Here is a 20,537-nt window from a genome sequence, read left to right on the forward strand (position 1 = left end):
GACAGAGAATGAACACAGGGCAGAAAAACCCATTCTACGGCATGCATTAAAAGTGGGGGAGGTGGCACAGTTCCGTATCCTTGCCCTGGGCACTAGATGAAACCTGTCCCGTTACAGTTCGAAGCTTGTCCACCCCATCAGCCTCATACATGTTTCGGTTGGCCCATTACTGTGATGGGCTGCCTTACTGGCCAGTAGGAAGTGTAGACGGCAGGAGAAGGCTCAACAGTACGAGGAGCTTTGCTAGTCACAAGGGCCTGGCCTTCAGGTGGGAGAGCAAGGCTTGGAGGGTTTTAAAATTTTTATGGTGTCTGGGGCCCTAAAGAGAGGACATTTTACCTCACTTCCTGTCTCTGTGATTGGAATACATAGAAAGACATTAATAACCTGAGAGAGGGTCTTTGCCAGTCACAAGGGTGGTATACCCAAAGGGTATTTACTAGATTGTGGCATATCCAAATGGCAAAGCCTTTGTGGCAAGTAAGGGTCAGACACTTCCTTGTAGTGTTGAAGCCAGGGCCGGGACAAGGGGTGGGCAGGAGGTGCAGCTGCCCTGGTCACAGTGGAGCAACGAGGCAGAGAATGGACACCGGGCAGAAAAACTCATTCTACGGCATGCATTAAAAGTGAGGGAGGTGGCACAGTTCCGTCTCCTTGCCCTGGGCACTAGATGAAACCTGTCCCGTTACAGTTCGAAGCTTGTCCACCCCATCAGCCTCATACATGTTTCAGTTGGCCCATTACTGTGATGGGCTGCCTTACTGTCTAATAGGAAATGTAGATGGCAGGAGGAGGCTCAACAGTACGAGGAGCTTTGCTAGTCACAAGGGCCTGGCCTTCAGGTGGGAGAGCAAGGCTTGGATAGATAGACATTCATAACGTGAGAGAGGGTCAAAAGAAGCTTGGGTTGGGGCTGACCATTTGGGTGTATTTGTCCTACTTTTCAGCATCCATACTGGACCCAGGACTCAACTTCCTGCTCCTGACACAAGAAGTTTTTGAACCCTGTGGGAACTGAGATGAGACACAAAGAAGGATTTTTTTGTGAATCCTTTCCTGCAGTCAGAGCACCAATATGGCTTCTCCCCCGTGTGGACTTTTTCATGGGTCGTAAGGTATGACTTTTCGGAAAAACATTTGCCGCACTCTGGACATGAATAGGGCTTCTCCCCGCTGTGAATTTTTTCATGGGCCACAAGATTCGATCTAACGGCAAAACACTTCCCACACTCCGAGCACGAATAAGGCTTTACCCCGGTGTGAGTCCTCTCATGCATGATGAGTTGAGCTTTCTGAGAAAAACATTTCCCACACTCTGAGCAGGAGTGCGGCTTCTCCCCAGTGTGGATTTTTATATGAGTGTTAAGAGATGATTTACAGGAAAAACACTTCCCACATTCAGTACACGAATACGGCTTCTCCCCCGTGTGGATTTTGCCATGTACGATAAAAGATGACTTGTGCGAAAAACACTTCCCGCACACACTGCATGAAAATGGTTTCTCCCCCGTGTGCACTTTTTTATGGGCGGCAAGAGATAATTTGTGCGAGAAACTTTTCCCGCATTCGGTGCATGCGTACGGCTTTTCTCCCGTGTGAACTTTTTCGTGGTTGATCAGAGTCGTTTTCTGGGCAAAGCACTTCCCGCACTCCAAACATGAAAACGGCTTTTCCCCGGTGTGGGTCTTCATGTGTACAATCAGATTTCTTCTATGGAAAAAGCTTCTCTCGCATTCTGAACACGAAAAAGGCCTCTCGCCGGAGTGAGTTCTTTGATGCTTAGCGAGAATACATCTTTCAGTAAAGCGCTTCCCGCACTCCAAACAGGGATACGGCTTCTCTCCGGTGTGAGTTCTCTGGTGTCTGGTAAATTGCTGTTTTTCGAAATAACATTTCCCGCACTCTGCACAGGGATAGGTCTTCTGCCTTTTGTGACTCTTCCGGTGTGAAGTGAGGTCCACCCTCCGTGTAAAACATTGGCCACACTCAGAACACGGGAAGGTCTTACCCTGTCTGCGGCCTATGTGATGGGTTCTATGAGGTGCGGGACTCCTTGCATGAATAAGTGATAATCTTTTGATGGGAACAGCTGGAGTCACGGTGTCTTCTTTTGAAGAATAAGATTTTGTCTCATAATTGTCATCTAATTTACCATTTGGAGGGATCACGGTACGATCAACGCCTTGCTTAGTACTGCCGTGTCTTCCCTCTGGATTAAATAAAAACATTTAAAGTGGTTAGAAACCTCAGACATGAAATATGAACAAAGCATATCCCTCTATAGTGTATACCTATCTCAATCCAGAGCACTATGTATCATTTCTGTCTGCTGCTTCCTATATCTGCATGAATCACTTCTGACAAGTTTTCCCTGACACCAAGAGAAAAAAGGTGACAGAGGAGGGATCTCTAGCACGCAGCCTGTGATTGACCGCCTCAGCTCTGTTCTTGTGTGCTGTACTTCTATATAGGATCACAGGAGCTCTGTGATCATTCCAGAGAGAAGAACGGTCAGCTGTGTTTACAACATCTGACCATCCTTCTCTCTCAGCGGGGAACGATTCCAGGTGGCAGGCAGCAATCGGAGCCGCCTGCCCCATGCATCGGAGTTCCCGCTGCCAAGTGGGGGCGGGAGTACACCGCCGGCGGCACGCGCTCACCCCCTAGCTGCAGGCGCGCGACCGACGTATACCTACAGCGGTTCGCGCAGGAGGGCCAGCCTGCCGCAGTATTTCTGCGGCGGGCGGTCCGAAAGCTGTTAAAGTGTGACATGTTTGGTATCTATTTACTCAGCGTAACATAATTTTTTATATTTTACCAAACAACTATGTATCATAATTTGTGCATTAAAATTTATTAAAGTGTTTTTTGTTTTTTTAAATTGCGCTTGAAAAAATGCTGCGCAAATACCGTTCCACATATAAAATTGCAACACCCACCAATTTATTCTCTAGGGCACACAAGGCCCGGGGCCTGCGGGCCATTTTATATGGCCCTCACACCCCTCCTGCAGCTGCTGCACGCCCCCCCTTCCCCCCTCATTGTTGTAGCAGAGAGGAGGACAGAACAGCGGAGGAGGCGGAGCCACTCTCCCGCTGTAATTATACACAGTGGATCTACCTGATTATGTGCACGCGGTCTCAGCGGCACATTATCATGTCTAATTGTCAATGTCTTATTACAGTGGCAGAGCCACGCACCCGCTGTAATTATACACAGTGGATCTACCTGATTATGTGCACGCGGTCTCGGCGGCACATAATCACGTCTAACTGTCAATGTCTAATTACAGCGGTGGAGCCACGCTCCCGCTGTAATTAGACAGCGCATCTACGTGATTATGTGCACGTGGTCCCGGCAGCACATAATCACGTCTAATTGTCAATGTCTTATTACAGCGGCGGAGGAACGCTCCCGCTGTAATTAGACAGTGCTTCTACGTGATTATGTGCACGCGGTCTCGGCGGCACATAATCACGTCTAACTGTCAATGTCTAATTACAGCGGCAGAGCCACGCTCCCGCTGTAATTATACGCGGTGGATCTATGTGATTCTGAGCACGCGGTCTCGGCGGCACATAATCACGTCTAATTGTCAATGTCTAATTACAGCGGCGGAGCAACGCTCCCGCTGTAATTAGACAGCGCATCTACCTGATTATGTGCACGCGGTCTCGGCGGCACATAATCACGTCTAACTGTCAATGTCTAATTACAGCGGCGGAGCCACGCTCCCGCTGTAATTATACACAGTGGATCTACCTGATTATGTGCACGCGGTTTCGGCGGCACATAATCACGTCTAATTGTCAATGTCTTATTACAGCGGCGGGGCCACGCACCCGCTGTATTTATACACGGTGGATCTACGTGATTCTGAGCACGCGGTCTCGGCGGCACATAATCACGTCTAATTGTCAATGTCTTACTACAGCGGCGGAGCCACGCTCCTGCTGTAATTAGACAGCGCATCTACGTGATTATGTGCATGTGGTCCTGGCGGCACATAATCACGTCTAATTGTCAATGTCTTACTACAGCGGCAGAGCCACGCTCCTGCTGTAATTATACGCGGTGGATCTACGTGATTCTGAGCACGCGGTCTCGGCGGCACATAATCACGTCTAACTGTCAATGTCTAATTACAGCGGCGGAGCCACGCTCCCTCTGTAATTAGACAGCGCATCTACCTGATTATGTGCACGCGTTCTCGGCGGCACATAATCACGTCTAACTGTCAATGTCTAATTACAGCGGTGGAGCCACGCTCCCGCTGTAATTATACACAGTGGATCTACCTGATTATGTGCACGCGGTCTCGGCGGCACATAATCACGTCTAATTGTCAATGTCTTATTACAGCGGCGGGGCCACGCACCCGCTGTAATTATACACGGTGGATCTACGTGATTCTGAGCACGCGGTCTCGGCGGCACATAATCACGTCTAATTGTCAATGTCTTATTACAGCGGCGGAGCCACGCTCCTGCTGTACTTAGACAGCGCATCTACGTCATTATGTGCATATGGTCCCGGCGGCACATAATAACGTCTAATTGTCAATGTCTTACTACAGCGGCGGAGCCACGCTCCTGCTGTGATTAGACACAGTGGGAGCCAGACCGGAGTCAGACAGGCACAATGAGATTGTGTGCCTCAGCTAAGCTGAATCACCGATCTCTGTGTGCCTGTCACAGAGCCCTCCCCCCCCACACTTAGTAAGCACAATTAGGCTCACACTTAACCCCTTTATCACCCCCAGTATTAACCCCTTCCCTGCCAGTGTCATTTATACAGTAACAGTGCATAATATTTAGCACTGATTACAGTATTGGTGTCACTGGTCCCCAAAAAGTGTCACCGAGTGTCAGATTTGCAATGTCGAAGTCCCGCTAAAAATCGCTGATTGCCGCCATTACTAATAAAAACAACCAATAAAAAAAAAGTCCAAAAATCGATCCCATAGTTTGTAAACGCGATAACTTTTGCGCAAACCAATCAATATAAGCTTTTTGGGATTTCTTTTTTTTACCAAAAATATGTAGCAGAATACAAATTGGCCTAAAATGATGAAAAAAATTTGATTTTTAAATTTTTTCATTGGGAATGTTTTATAGCAGAAAGTAAAAAAAATATTGTGTTTTTTTTTTCAAAATTGTTGCTTTTTTTTTGTTTATAGCGCAAAATTAAAAAATTGTATTTGGGTACATCATCGCACGACCGCGCAATTGTTAAAGTAATGCAGTGGCGAATCGCAAAAAATGGCCTGGTCATTAAGGGGGTAAAACCTTCCGGAGCTGAAGTGGTTAAAAAAAATTAAGGCTACGTTCACATCTTGGCGTTGCTATTACAGGTGTTTTTATGGGCGTTTTTTCAGGCGTTTTTATGGGCGTTTTTGCAGGCGTTTTTTGTGCAGGCGTTTTTAGATTGAATAGAGACCAATGGAAAACGCCTGTAATCTGCCCAAAAAGAAGCTCATGTACTTTTTTGAGCTTTGGGCGTTTTGCTCACGGCGTCAAAATGCTCAGATGTGAACAGGAGCCATTGAAATAAATAGGATTTGTCTTGTTGGGCGTTTTGAGAGCTGATCCTAGAGTAGAAAAACGCCCCCAAAACACCCCAAAATGCCTACATGTGAACGGAGCCTAAATGTTTGGGGGGTTTTAAGTAATTTTCTATCAAAAATACAGATTTTTCACTGCACACTCTATTTTAAACCCAGTGATGTCATCACTGGGTCTCTGTGCTTCACTATGCAATGCGGGCAGATGGACAGAAGGGGCTATTACATTAATACTCACCTGTGCTGATCTCTGGAGGGATTTCCTTTCTAAATGACTCATCACCCATCACATACAGCTCCTCTGCTTCTTCCTTCATTTCCACTTTAACAACAATCACATCTTCACCCTGCCCCAAAAGAAAACGATACAAAAGATAAATCGGGAGATTTGGGAGTAAATGCAGTTTTGTGTGCTTGAACAATTTCAGAGTTTTTGATGTTCAGTGCTTACGGTGGACACTAAGAACTGACGGCTGCATGATAGGTAGGTCCAATTTACCTCCCCTTGGAGCATCTGAACCACTTTTTAGGGATATCACCCAATTTAAAGATATCTTAGAAGTCTATTTATGAAGTCAATAACTTTCACACAAACCAATCAATATACACTCATTGGGATTATTTTTTAACTAAAGACATGTAGCAGAATATATTTTGGTGAAGAAATTGTATTTATTTATTTTTTTATTGGATATGTTAGAAAGTAGAAAAAAAAATAATATATATATATATATATATATATTTTTTTTTTCTATTTTCGGTTATAAAACATATCCAATAAAAAAATAAATAAATACAATTTCTTCATAAATTTATATATATATATATATATATATATATATATATATATCTCTATCTATCTATCTATATATATATATATATATATATATATATATATATATATATATATATATATATATATATAGATATATCTATATCAATCTCTATATAGATATATCTATATCTATCTATATATCTATATATAGATATATATTAATATATATCAATATATAGATAGATATATAGATATAGATATATATATATATATATATATATATATATATATATATATATATATATATATATATATATATATATATATATATATATATATATATATATATATATATATATAATTATATATATAGATAGATATATATAATTATATATACACGCACACACACACACATATATATATATATATATATATATATATATATATATATATATATATATATATATATATATATATATATATATATATATATATATATATATATAGATTTTTTATTTTTTTTTTTTTACGAAATTATCTGTCTTTTTTGTTCATATACTAAAAAATAAAAAAAAAAACATAGTTTGTAGACGCTATAACTTTCAGGGCCAGTTCACACCACACGCAGCCCAGTGCATTTTTCACTATCAAAAACGTATGGAAAGTAGGTTATATGGTTTCCAATGGCATAGTTCACACCAGTGCTGTCAGTTCCGGGGTGTTACAGTTCTAGAAAAAAAAAAAAAAAAAAAGGAGAATATGCTGCAATTTTTTCCTGCACTGGAATGCAGTCAAGCACATTAAAAACGCACTGGAATTTACTGCAAGGCATCAAAAATGCACCTGATCCCAATAAAATGATTAAAAAAAAAAAAGAAGAAAAAAAAGCATCTGGAATGCATCTTGAACTGCATCAAAAATGCACCAGAACGCGTCAAAAATGTGTTAAAATTACGCATGCAGAAACGCATCCAGAACGGATCTGGAGTGCATTTTTGTGGTGTGAACCAGCCCTCACACAAACCAATCAATAAACACTTATTGAGATTTTTTTTTTTTACCAAAGACATGTAACTGAATACATTTTAGTTTAAATTTATAAAGAAATATTATTTTTATTTTATTTTTTTTATTGAATATGTGTTATAACATAAAGTAGAAAAAAAAATAAAAGTAAGAAAATAAAAAAGTAAATATATATATTTATATATATATATATATTTATACATTATTTATATATATATATATATATATATTTTTTTTTTTTTTAATTGTCAGGCATTTTTCGTTAATATAATGAAAAATGAAAATAACCCAGTGTTGATCAAATACCACCAAAAGAAAGCTCTGTGTGAAAAAAAAAATATATAAATTTCATTTTTGTACAGTGTTGCATGAGCGCGCAATTGCAAGTTAAAGTAGTGCAGTGCTGAATAGCAAAAACTGCCCTGGTCATGAAGGAGGTAAAACCTTCCGGAAGTGAAGTGGTTAAGAGAAATGTCCCCAATGGGACACAGATGGTTGAAAAAAAAACTGACAGGGGTGTGACGGTACTCACCGTCACTGGGAGTGAAAGACAGATACTTAATGGTTTAGATTGCTTCAAGTAGGACAGTAATATTCGTCAGCAATATCTCTCAAGACATTTGAAGATTTAATCCCACTTTACACTGTGAGACCTATAGTCTGTTGCCATGAAGCCTGACTCCTAAATAATCATAGCAATACGTAGATGTGTATTCCATGTGCTTCAAAGTAGGAGACGGACAGACTATCATTGGCAGTCTTGTCCTATTGTCTATCTATTGAGGTGGAATGTGGATTGTGTTAAGACTTCCTGTCCCATTGTTAAATGTTAATGAGCCCACATTGTTCTGTCCAGTTGGCTAGATAATTAGTTCAGGTTAATTCTGTATACAATTTCATCTGCATATGATAATGTAATCAGGCACCCCCTGACCTGTGTGTGGTAATATGATCAGGAGAGGGAGGTCCATGCTGTATATAAATTCTGTGTGACTGTTCAATAAAGAGTGATTCCAGTACAAGCTAAGTTGTTGGCTAGCTTTGTATGAGGGCAGCTGGGAAAGTCTGGTATATATGTTCATGACTGCAAGGAAGCTATATACTGATGGAAGACCACAAACACAGTGTGGGTCGTAGCTCTGTTACAATGGGGTTTTAACCCATCCTTACTCTACCACAAACCAAAAAAAAAAAAAATGTTAAACTGTTGGCTTTAGTTTTTAAGACCCTCCGTTCCACCTACCTGATGACCTTGAGGGATCTTGTGAACTTCCTGTGCGGAACCCTGAGAACTCACTGGACTAGCACATCTCTCTGGTGGGTTTTGGTTACTGGGTTCACCTTGAAGGAATTAACATGAATTCACAGAAATGTATTATAAAATATTCGCCAAGACTGTATTTTGCACAATAAGACCCATTCACATGATGAAGCAATGACAGGTTATGAATTAAATTTGGACTCCAAGCGTATTTGTCAACTGGCTGCGTTTTCTACGTGTCCCTTATTTTATAGCCCTGATGAAGGGGGTCTCTTGGACCCCAAAATGCATTGGCGATTTCTACCAAATGAGATGACAAATAAAATTGTTCTGGACCTACATTTCTGGATTGGCACTCTCTTACCTAATCCTTTCACCACAGTATTTAACCACTTGCCCCTCTACCCACATTTCATTTCCTATAGACAGGCAGCAGCTGCAAGCTAAGCGATGTACTGGTATGTCGCTTAGCACTGGCGCACCCCAGCGGCGCAATAACGTGACACCACGGATCACAATGCTGTATACCCACTCACTGTGAGCAGCCAGGGTATCATGTGATCACTGTGACCAATCATTGGATTACATAATTACATGTACGTAAAACTGTCATGAATGGCTTTCTTTCATGACAGTTTGCTTACTATTGTGATGCTGTGATTGGCCCATAGCATTCACATGGTACCTAGGCCAATCACAGCATCCTGTATCATGTGATTAGCCAATCACAGCATCACAATAGTAAGCAAGCTGTCATAATTAAAAGCCATTTTTGGCAGTTAAAACTATTGCATATAACAGTGACCATCACTGGTATAACCAATAACAGTGTAATAAAAAAAAAATCCCTGTTCATCCCCCCTCCAGGAGTAGTACAGTGTCACTATGTAAAAAAAAAAAATAGTAAAAAAATTTTAACCACTTTACCACCGGAGGATTTTGCTGTCTTAAGTCTGGGCCACTTTTTGCGATTCGGCGCTGTGCGACTTTAACTGACAATTGCGCGGTCGTGCGACGCCGTACCCAAACGAAATTGATGTCCTTTTTTTCCCACAAACACAGCTTTCTTTTGGTGGTATTTGATCACCTGTGCGATTTTTACTTTTTGCGCTATAAACAAAAAAAGAGCGTAAATTTTGAAAAAACAACAATATTTTTCACATTTTTTTATATGAAATTCCCCCCAAAAATATGTAAAAATCAAAATTTTTTTACATTTTTGGCCAATTTGTTTTCTGCTACCTATGTTTGGTAAAAAAATTCACAATAAGCGTATTTTGATTGGTTTGCGCAAAAGTTATTGCGTTTACTAACAAAGGGAAAGATTTCTGTCATTTTTGGTGTTTTTTTTTTTAACGCGTAATGGCGGCGATCTGTGATTTTTTTTTGCGGGACTGCGACATTGCGGCAGACAGATCGGACCCTTGACTGACATTTTTGGGGGTACCAGTGACATTACTACAGTAATCAGTGCTATATATATGCACTGTTACTGTAATAATTACACTGGCAGGGAAGAGGTTGATTTTATTGGAGAGGGAGGGGTTAATGTATGCCTGGTGCTTACTGACATGTGTGGGGGGAGGTGACTGTGTGACACAAGGACAGATCCAGGGTTCAGCTATGCTGAACTCTGCAATCTGACCCTGCCTGTCACTTAGGAGATCCGCCCGCTTGTGTTTACACAAGCAGGCGGATCTCCACACTAGATCCCCGACGATCGGGGAAAAGCAGCGGCAATCGCCGCTGCTCCTCCCCTGGCCCGACTCCCGCTGTGACTGAATACAGCGGGAGCGAGTCTCCAGGCGGGCGCGCGCGTGCCGCCGAGAAAGGGGAGTGTCTGACGACATAGTACTACGTCGTCAGACGATAACAAGCCACTTTGCCGCAGTAATATTACTGCAGGCAGACGTAAAGTGGTTAAAATTTGAATAAAAGACTGTTTATTTTTTTAATTTGTTTGCAAAATTTTAAAACAGAAACCAAGAAAAAAATTTTATTTTTTATTTTTACATTTTCTGTATTATTTTAGTTTATACAGAAATGAATGAAAAACCCATCGGTGATTAAATACCATCAAAAGAAAGCTCTATTTGTGTAAAAAATATGATATAAATTTCATTTGGGTACAGTGTTACATGACTGAGCAATTCCCAGTTAACGTAGCACAGTGGTGAATATCAAAAAATGCCCTGGTCACGAAGGGGTAAAACCTTCTGGAGGTCAAGTGGTTAACAAAGAAGTCTCACCTAGTTTTTTATTGTGTTCGGTCCCCCAGAGGACAAAGTGCATGTAGTACTTTGTCCCATTTTCCTATGTGTTGTCCTATATGTGAGAAGTGTCAGATATTGCCGGGGGCTGAAGTGGTTAAAACCAAGCAGAACTCCCAACTCCATCCAAAACCGAGTCAGACTTTTATTTCTGGATAAAAAAAACATTGACCACATTCCACACACCTCCTCACCTTCGTGAAGACTCATGTGTTTAACTAGACTCCTTTTTCGAGCAAAACTTATCCCACATTCAGAACATGAAAACGGCTTTTCCCCCGTGTGGACTCGACCATGTTTGGTAAGAGCGGATTTCTCGGAAAAACGTCTCCCACAGTCAGAACAAGAATATGGCTTCTCCCCGGTGTGCGTTCTCTGGTGTAAAACAAGTTTGGCATTTTGATAAAAACACTTCCCGCATTCCGAACACGAAAAAGGCTTCTCCCCTGTGTGAGTTTTCTGGTGGGCGATAAGTTGTCCTCGGAGGGAAAAACATTTCCCACATTCGGGACACGAATACGGCTTCTCCCCTGTGTGAGATCGCTGATGCAAAAGAAGCTTGGATTTTTGGTAGAAACACTTCCCGCAATCCAAACATGAAAATGGCTTCACCCCCGTGTGAGTTTTCTGATGGTAATTGAAACCCGACTTGTTAAAAAAACATTTCCCACATTCTGGACATGAATATGGCTTCTCTCCCGAGTGAGTTCTCAGGTGCTTGTTAAGACGCGATCTATCCACGTAACGTTTCCCACATTCGGAACACGAGAACGGCTTCTCTCCCGTGTGAATCATCTGATGTGAGAGAAGATATTCTTTTTGAAAAAAAGATTGCCCGCATAACGAACAGGAAAATGGTTTCTTTTCCGAGTGAGTTCTCTGGTGTTTGACCAGTTCCCACCTTTCAGAAAAACTTTTACCACATTTAGAACATAAATTTGGCTTGTGAGCCAAATGAGTTTTCTGATGTCTATCCAGTTTTTTTTTCATAGAAAAACTTTTCCCACAATCAGAACATGAATATGGCTTGTCCCTCTTGTGACTTCTCTGGTGGGAGGTGAGGTCCTCTATCTGGGTAAAACGTTCCCCACACTCAGAACATAAATATGGTTTGTCCCTCTTGTGACTTCCCTGGTGGGAGGTGAGGTCCTCCATCTGGGTAAAACGTTCACCACACTCAGAACATAAATATGGTTTGTCCCTCTTGTGACTTCCCTGGTGGGAGGTGAGGTCCTCCCTCTGGGTAAAACGTTCACCACACTCAGGACATGAATATGGTTCGTCCCACTCGTCACTCCTCTGGTGGGAGGTGAAGTCCTCCTGCTGGGTAAAACATCTGCCCCATTTAGAACACGAGAAGGCTTCATTTTCTCTATGATTCGTGTAAGGTGTGAGGGGAGGTGAGTGTTCAGGAAAATTCCCCCCATGTGTTGAGGGATCAGATGACAGATCTGCTGTAAGATGTAAAGGATGGAGATTCGGGGTTACGGAATGGTTTTCTTCTGAAGCCTTTGCTGGAATGTCACCATTTTCTTTTTTTCCTTCTAAAGCCTTAATGGGACATTTGCCCCATGTAGTCCTGTTGTGTCCTTCATCTAGAAGAAATTAACAAAGTTATATCAGAATGTTTAAAAACAAATGCTTATTTTAACAGCAGGAAAAACCTTAAAGCCCAACTCCGGGCAAAAAAATTATTCCCCAAGCAGTGGACAGGTCAACTGCTCATTTTGTCTAGGGGAAGAGGAGAAATCCGTTTTCTCACCCAATCCTTCTCTTCACCAGCAAATCGCTGTTCTGTCAGTAAAGCATGGATCCTGTGTTCCTGAAAAGCAGGGACACGGATCTATGCCTTCCCCTAGTAAAAACACCTCCCACACTACCCTAAAACACCAGCTAGGCACTGCGATGGGAGTCAATTTGGTTGGGGGGCCCGTGGAGCACAGCTTACCTAAGAGAGGTTGGGAAATCCCTCTCTCAGCCCCCTAGGCCCCTCTTATGTGTAAGTCACCCTGTGTCTGTTAGGGACACAGGGTGGCCAAGAAAATTATGGACTTAATGGACACTGAGAATATGGTTTGGATTACTCAAATGGGACAGTAATATTTGTCAACAATATATCTCAAGGAATATATGAAGATTCTGGGACTCTAGGCCTAGGATCCATGTTAAAGGCACATTGCTGATTGTGCTGGTTTACTCACCTATTGTCTACTGTGGGTTCTGTGTTTATGCTTAGGATAATGTGTAATGCGCTTGGTTTTAGCCTTGTTGCAGTGCTGAGTTAATTAACATGTTTATGATAACATTGTCTAGGTCTGCATTTCCGTTCACATATTGTTTCTGTCCAGATGGCTAGGTAATTAGCTCAAGTTAATTATGTTTCTGTATACAATTTCATCTGCATATGATAATGTGATCAGGCTTACCTGACCTGATGAGGTATATATTCGGTGTGAGTTTACTCAATAAAGGTTCCAGATCTATACAAGCTCTTGGCTAGTTTTATATGGGGCGGCTACAATATCTAATATCTATGTTCAGATTGGAGGAATCCGTATACTGACGGAAGAACGCAAGCACATTGTGCACCGGTTCTGTCACAGGCACACATTTAACCCTTTGATCAACCCTGATGTAAACCCCTTCCCAGCCAGTGTCATTAGTACAGTGGCATATTTTTAGCACTGATCACTATATTGGTGTCACTGGTTCCCAAAAAAGGTTCAAAAGTGTCAGAAAGTGTCCAAACTGCCCACTCCAATATCGCAGTCCCACTATAAATCGCTGATCACCGCCATTACTAGTACAAAAATAAAAATAAATAAAAATTTAATAAATATATCCCATAGTTTGTGGATGCTATAACTTTTTGTGCGAACCAATCAATATACACTTATTGTGATTTATTTTTTAGCAAATAGATGTAGCAGATTATATAGTAGCCTAAAGTTATAAAGAAATTAGATTTTTTTTACATTTCTTTTATTGGATATGTTTTATAGCAGAAAGTAAAAAAAATATATATTTTTTTTTTCAAAATTGTCGATTGATATTGTTTTTAGCGAGAAAAAAAAAGAAAACAGGCAGAAGTGATCAAATACCACCAAAAGAAAGCTCTATTTGTGGGGGAAAAAAGGACAAATTTTATTTGGGTACAGCGTCGCATGACAGCGCAATTGTCAGTTAAAGTAACGCAGTTCCATATCACAAAAAATGACCTGGTCATGAAGGGGGAGGGGTTTAAGTTTTCCAGAGCTGAAGTGGTTAAAGCACCATGCGCGCAATTGTGCGTTGCAGCCTCATTCACTTTGAATGAACCTGCCTTCCAGTCTGAGGCAGGGTGCGTCAGGAAAATAGTGCAGGTGCGTTTTTTTCTCTGTTGTGGAGCGTTGGCATAGGTTGCCTGAACTCAACACACATGCACCACAAAGATGTGAAGCTGACCTTAAAGTGTTACTAAACCCACAACAGTAAAATCAGTCTGTATATGCAGTAAAGCATGCTTGTTATACTCACGTTGGAACCTTTATCCTCTGCATTGTGTAAAAAGGCTGTTTGAGCCTGTCTTCTCTGATCCCCTGATAGTACAGAGCCTTGGGGACACTCTGCACGTGCTCAGTTTGGTGTGTATTGCTAGAGAGATTTTTTTTTTTTTGGAGAGTGCATGTGATCAATAAACACTGTCCAGACAGAGGGTCAGGGCTCCTACAACCTGATAGGACAGTCAGTGCTGAATGAATACTCCTGCTACAAGCTTTAACCAGTAACTGATAGAAGTCACAAGACTGCTATATACTGCTGATAAGAAAATGTATTTAGCAGTTTATATTAACTAAAATGATTTCATTTCCATGTTCTGTGTACTGTGGGGAGACCAGATATAGTGAATGCAGGCTCCTGGGAAAATCAGATATAGTGACTGTAGGCTCCTGGGGAGATCAGATATAGTGAATGCAAGCTCCTAAGGAGACCAGATATAGTGAATGCAGGCTCCTGGGGAGATCAGATATAGTGAATGCAGGCTCCTGGGGAGATCAGATATAGTGAATGCAGGCTCCTAAGGAGACCAGATATAGTGAATGCAGGCTCCTCGGGAGACCAGATATAGTGAATGCAGGCTCCTGGGGAGAGCAGATATAGTGAATGCAGGCTCCTCGGGAGACCAGATATAGTGAATGCAGGCTCCTGGGGAGAGCAGATAAAGTGAATGCAGGCTCCTAAGGAGACCAGATATAGTGAATGCAGGCTCCTCGGGAGACCAGATATAGTGAATGCAGGCTCCTCGGGAGACCAGATATAGTGAATGCAGGCTCCTGGGGAGAGCAAATATAGTGACTGCAGACTCATGGGGAGACCAGATATAGTGAATGCAGGCTCCTGGGGAGATCAGATATAGTGAATGCAGGCTCCTAAGGAGACCAGATATAGTGACTGCAGGCTCCTAGGGAGACCAGATATAGTGATTGCAGGCTCCTGGGGAGACCAGATATAGTGACTGCAGGCTCCTGGGGAGACCAGATATAGTGACTGCAGGCTCCTGGGAAGACCAGATATAGTGACTGCAGGCTCCTGGGAAGACCAGATATAGTGACTGCAGGCTCCTGGGGAGACCAGATATAGTGAATGCAGGCTCCTGGGGAGACCAGATATAGTGAATGCAGGCTTCTAAGGAGACCAGATATAGTGACTGCAGGCTCCTGGGAAGACCAGATATAGTGACTGCAGGCTCCTGGGGAGACCAGATATAGTGAATGCAGGCTCCTGGGGAGACCAGATATAGTGAATGCAGGCTCCTGGGGAGACCAGATATAGTGAATGCAGGCTTCTAAGGAGACCAGATATAGTGACTGCAGGCTCCTGGAGAGACCAGATATAGTGACTGCAGGCTCCTGGGGAGACCAGATATAGTGAATGCAGGCTCCTGGGTTTAGTAAAACTTTAAAGTGGGGATTGCCGATCATGGAATGTTTTTTCTCTATACTGTATACTGTATACTGCTATATGGTACCATACCCTCACTTACCTGTGCTGATCTCTAGAGAAATGTCCTCCTCCTTACATGGATCACCTTTCCCATATGGTTCGTCTTCCTTTTTAACATCAGTTTTATCATTCATTATATTTTCCTCCTGCATAATACAACACAATGCAACTTATAAAGAAGGTTCTTGTGCAACGCTTGGTCTTGTATGCTAGAACAGTCTAAAGGGACTTTATTGTCCTTGTGTATAAACACAAGGACAATAAAGAAATATACAGTGGGTAAAATATGTTTTTGATCCCCTGAAGATTTTGTAAATCTGCCCACTTACAAAGAAAATGGCGGGTCTATAATTTTTATCATAGGTGTATTTTAAATGATAGAGACAGAATATCAACCAAAAATCCAGAAAAAAAACATAAAACAAATGCTATAAATGGAGTTGCAGTTCGGTAAGTAAAATAAGTGTTTAATCCCCAAGCAAAACATGACTTAGGACTTGATGGAGAAACCATTGTTGGCAAGCACAGAGGTCAGAGGTTTCTTGTAGTTGGTGACCAGGTTTGCTCACATCTCAGGAGGGATTTTCGGTTCACTCTTCTTTACAGATCTTCTCGAAATCCTTAAGGTTTCTTGGCTGTCGCTTGGCAACTCAAAGTTTTAGCTCCCTCCATAAATTTTCTATCGGATTCAGGTCTGAAGACTGGCTAGGCCACTCCATATCCTTAGTGTGCTACTTCTTGAGCCACTCCTTTGTTGCCTTGGCGGTATGTTTTGGGTCATTGTCATGCTGGAAGATCCATCCATGACCCATCTTTAGTGTTCTGGCTGAGAGAAGAAGGTTCTCATCCAAGACTTTACAATACATGGCCCCGTCCATTGGCCCCCTCAATGTGGCAAAATTGGCCTGTACCTTTAGCAGAAAAACACACCCAAAGCATCATGTTTCCACCTTCATGCATGACTGTAGGGATGGTGTTCTTAGGGTCATAGTCAGCATTTTCCTTCCTTTAAACACGGCAAGTCAAGTTAATGCCAAAGAGCTTAGTTTTGGTCTCATCTGACCACAGCACCTTCTCCAAATCATTTAGATGTTCATTGGCATGACTGTACATGCGCCTTCTTGAGGAGGGGGACACTCTGTGTTTGAAGGAAGAAAAATGCTGACCATGACCCTAAGAACACCATCACTACAGTCAAGCACGGAGGTGAAAACATTATGCTTTGGGGCTGTTTCTCTGCTAAAGGTACAGACCAACTTTTCCACGTTGAAGGGCCAATGGATGGGGCCATGTATTGTAAAATCTTGGATGAGAACCTTCTTCCCTCAGCCAAAACACTGAAGATGGGTCCTGGATGGGTCTTCCAGCATGACAATGGCCCAAAACATACTGCCAAGGCAAAAAAGGAGTGGCTCAAGAAGAAGCACATTAAGGTCATGGAGTGGCCTAGCCAGTCTCCAGACCTTAATCCTATTAAAAATGTATGGAGGGAGCTTATATTTTGAGTTTGCTAGTGACAGCCAAGAAACCTTAAGGATTTAGAGAAGATTTGGAAAAAAAAAGTGGACCAAAATCCCTCCTCTGCTCCTTCAAAGTCTCAGACCATCTGATATATACCTGATCCTCCTGAGGGATCTCCTGATGTTCCTGTGTGGAGTCCCGGGAATACAGAGGACGGGGAGATCTCTCTGGGGGATTTCTGTTACTGGATCCACCTGTAGGAAACACACAAATAGAGTCTAATAGGTGCAATGATATGTGCAAACAGGGCAGATGGTGCTCCATTAGCTTATTCACCAGCCACAGGAGCAAGGGAAATTGACAGTTCAAAACAGAAGGGACAAAATACAAGTAATTTTTGGATTCTTACTAGCTAGTAGAGATCAGTGAACAGGGTGCACATTTTGGGGGTCTGTAGAAGCAATCCAGGGGCTGTACAGCCCCTGGATTGCTTTCATCTGAAAGCCTGACAGTCGGGTTGTATACAGAAACCGGAATGTGTGTAAAACCTACCGTTGTTGTCTAGGGCAGTAAAAGGATCAAAGTGTATGTAAACCCCAGCGCAGAAGTGTCTTGCAGCCTACCATCCTTAGAAGTGGTGACTGTATTTGGTTTCTTATTTCTGGATGGGTTTTCCTTTATTTTCAACAGATAATCAGATCAGTAAAGCCCTTCCTGCCTAAGGTGACAACACTCACTGTGCTGCCTCTAAGGAGGAGCGGTGTTGTCACCCTAAGGCACTCACATGTGCAGCACCATGGCAGTTGCAGAGTCGTCACTCTGGAACAGGAAGTGTGTTTTTACTGTTGAAGGCCTCATCCTCTTTATTACATGGGGGGGAGGGGGGAGGGGGCGTTCTGTAGGTGACAGAGGTAACCCAATTTGGGATTTCAGTGGAGCAAAGTGTGACGGACCGCTTGGCACCACGCCTGGGTGCCTCCGCCAAGATACAGCTTCCTCCACTCTGGAACCAGGAACAAGGTATTATAGATGAGACTTGCATCCACGAACTAGAGGACACTAGCTTAGATGCAAGCTGGAACTGACTTTATTGTAAATTCACACAGAATATATACCACACAAGATCAGGTAAGAGCTTGATCACATTATCCTAAACAATGCAGACTTTAAAGAGTAATATCAGTAAATCTAAGTCTCCATTCACACTACCGCAACTTGTCAGGCGACTTGTCAGCCTGACAAGTCGCGGTCCGTCGCGGTCCATGCAGTGCTACAGGACCCGTTCTAATAGGAGCGACACAAGTCGCTCTGACTTAGAAAAAGGGTCCTGTACTACTTCGGGGCGACCTCGGAGCGACTTGCATAGACATTCATTTTATGAAGTTCGTGCAAGTCGCGCCAAAGTCACGCCGAAGTCGCGGTGCACGCGACTTGTGAAGTTGCCCCCGAAGTCGTGCCGCTTCAGTGTGAATGCGGTCTGACAGTACATCTAATGGACAGCTAACATAAACATAAACATCCAACAATAGTTTGGTAACGAGATGAAGCGGACACAATACTAGCAGACAGACAGAAACAATGGGTGACTCAATTAACAATGGCTATTCACATCTAGGAGGCACACAATGGGGAATTATACAATAAGACAACAACCTTAATAAACAAATTACACATAACAGCAAGACACACCAGCATCAGGCTGTGTTGAGGTGATTTAATTAACATTTATTCTGAGTCTCTGAGTCTAGTAGAGGGGATGAAGCATTCATTGCTGGTTTGGGCACAGAGACCCCAAATCTGTATCCAGAGTCTGTGTGTTTCAGGGGGGAGACATGGACCCGAATCCGAAGCAAAACCACTCCAAAGGTTCCCCAGGCACATACCTCCCAAAGAAGAGAGCCCCATGAAAGCCAGGGCCCATAGTCAGTAGGCAAGAGGCTACCTTGCAGTCCCCTCCAAAGGCCTCTGTCCCAGTTGGGTCTGTAACACAAGAGGAACTGTGTTCTCAGTTTACTACTTGGAAATTAAAGGCTTATTGGATTTCTGGCAGGATCAACATTTATTTTTTATTTAGCTTACTAAAAAGCTATAACAAAACACTTGCAATGGTATATATAAAGAGGAGTCCCCTCGCCACCAAAAAATTAAAAGTCAGCAGCTAAAAATGTTGTAGCTGCTGACTTTTAATATTAGGACTTACCTGTCCATGGATCCCAAGATGTCCGCACCCCAGCTAATTTTATGATCTGCCCTCAGATGCTGCCACCGCCATTCGTAGTAAGGGAAACCGGCAGTTAAGCCTTTCGGCTTCACAGCCGGTTCCCTACTGCGCATGTGTGAAGCATGCTGCACTTTCTAACTGGCCCAGCGGCAGAGGAAGGAGGGGGTGAACTTCTGAGGAATCTCGCTGCAGTGAGGTCTCCCGAAAGTAAGGACGGGTACCTGTCGAAAACCCGCTCGCCCCCGAAAGGTGTCAAATGTGGCACCAGAGAGGGGGAGGAAGCAAACAAGCGGAGCTTCCCCTTTTGTGTGGAGCTCCGCTTTAACAGTTTATAAGGGAGAAAATAAGTGTAATTGATTTCCAGGGTTTACATACACTTTAATCTTTAAGATGTAATGAATCTCAAAAAAACAGGCAGAAATTATTATTGCTCCCTAACTATCTGTAATGGCCTGGCTCTTCCCTTGCTTCCTTCAATAGAGAACTATAAGAACTATGGAACCAGACATCCAAAACATTATCTGAGCACATAGAACCTGTCAATGTACTTTTTATTGTTTATTCATCACCTGTGCTGATCTTCATAGGAACGTCCTCTTCTTTAATCCTCACTTGTTCTTCTTCCTCCTCTTCAGCTTTGATGTCTCTTTGGGTCTCTCCAGTGTCTGTAAATAAAGATGAGAGTGAAGCCCCCTGTACGGGTGACAATAAGCAGAGGAATCGGAGTATGCAGCTATCCGTGCCTTGTCTGTTGCAGACACAGCATAGAACAGGGGAAAGATCGCTCCTAATTAACAAAGGGGACTGTGTGCCTATAGTTAATTAGGGGCATCATCTGCTCCTTTATCTAATTTTAGAAGTGTGGTGCAGGCACCACTTTTTGTTAATCCCCCCCCCCCCATTGTTTCTATGTCTTTATATCAGAGGATGTGTGTATCTAGGTGGATCCTCAATACTCTTCTTTCCTTTACAAGATA

The 20,537-nt window shown here is 42.6% G+C and overlaps 2 protein-coding genes across 2 annotated transcripts in view; both read right to left on the reverse strand.

The window, feature by feature from the left end:
* LOC309564371 (uncharacterized protein) overlaps positions 1-20,537 on the reverse strand; it is a gene marked incomplete at its 3' end in the record, with an annotated part of 548,195 nt that overhangs the window by 138,271 nt on the left and 389,387 nt on the right. The gene's annotated exons all lie outside the window — the stretch shown is intronic.
* Positions 922-20,188, reverse strand: LOC309563389 (uncharacterized protein). The gene is made up of 7 exons (XM_082267783.1): positions 20,130-20,188; positions 15,919-16,024; positions 11,894-12,490; positions 11,090-11,710; positions 8,608-8,705; positions 5,802-5,910; positions 922-2,209 (listed from the first exon to the last, which is right to left on the reverse strand). Exons 2-7 carry the CDS (start codon positions 16,010-16,012, stop codon positions 969-971), a joined length of 2,760 nt encoding a protein of 919 aa, XP_082123909.1. The 5' UTR covers positions 16,013-16,024; positions 20,130-20,188; the 3' UTR covers positions 922-968.

The sequence above is a fragment of the Pelophylax lessonae genome, assembly GCF_965119305.1.
Source record: "Pelophylax lessonae genome assembly, chromosome: 9".
Taxonomy (NCBI): Eukaryota; Metazoa; Chordata; class Amphibia; order Anura; family Ranidae; genus Pelophylax; species Pelophylax lessonae.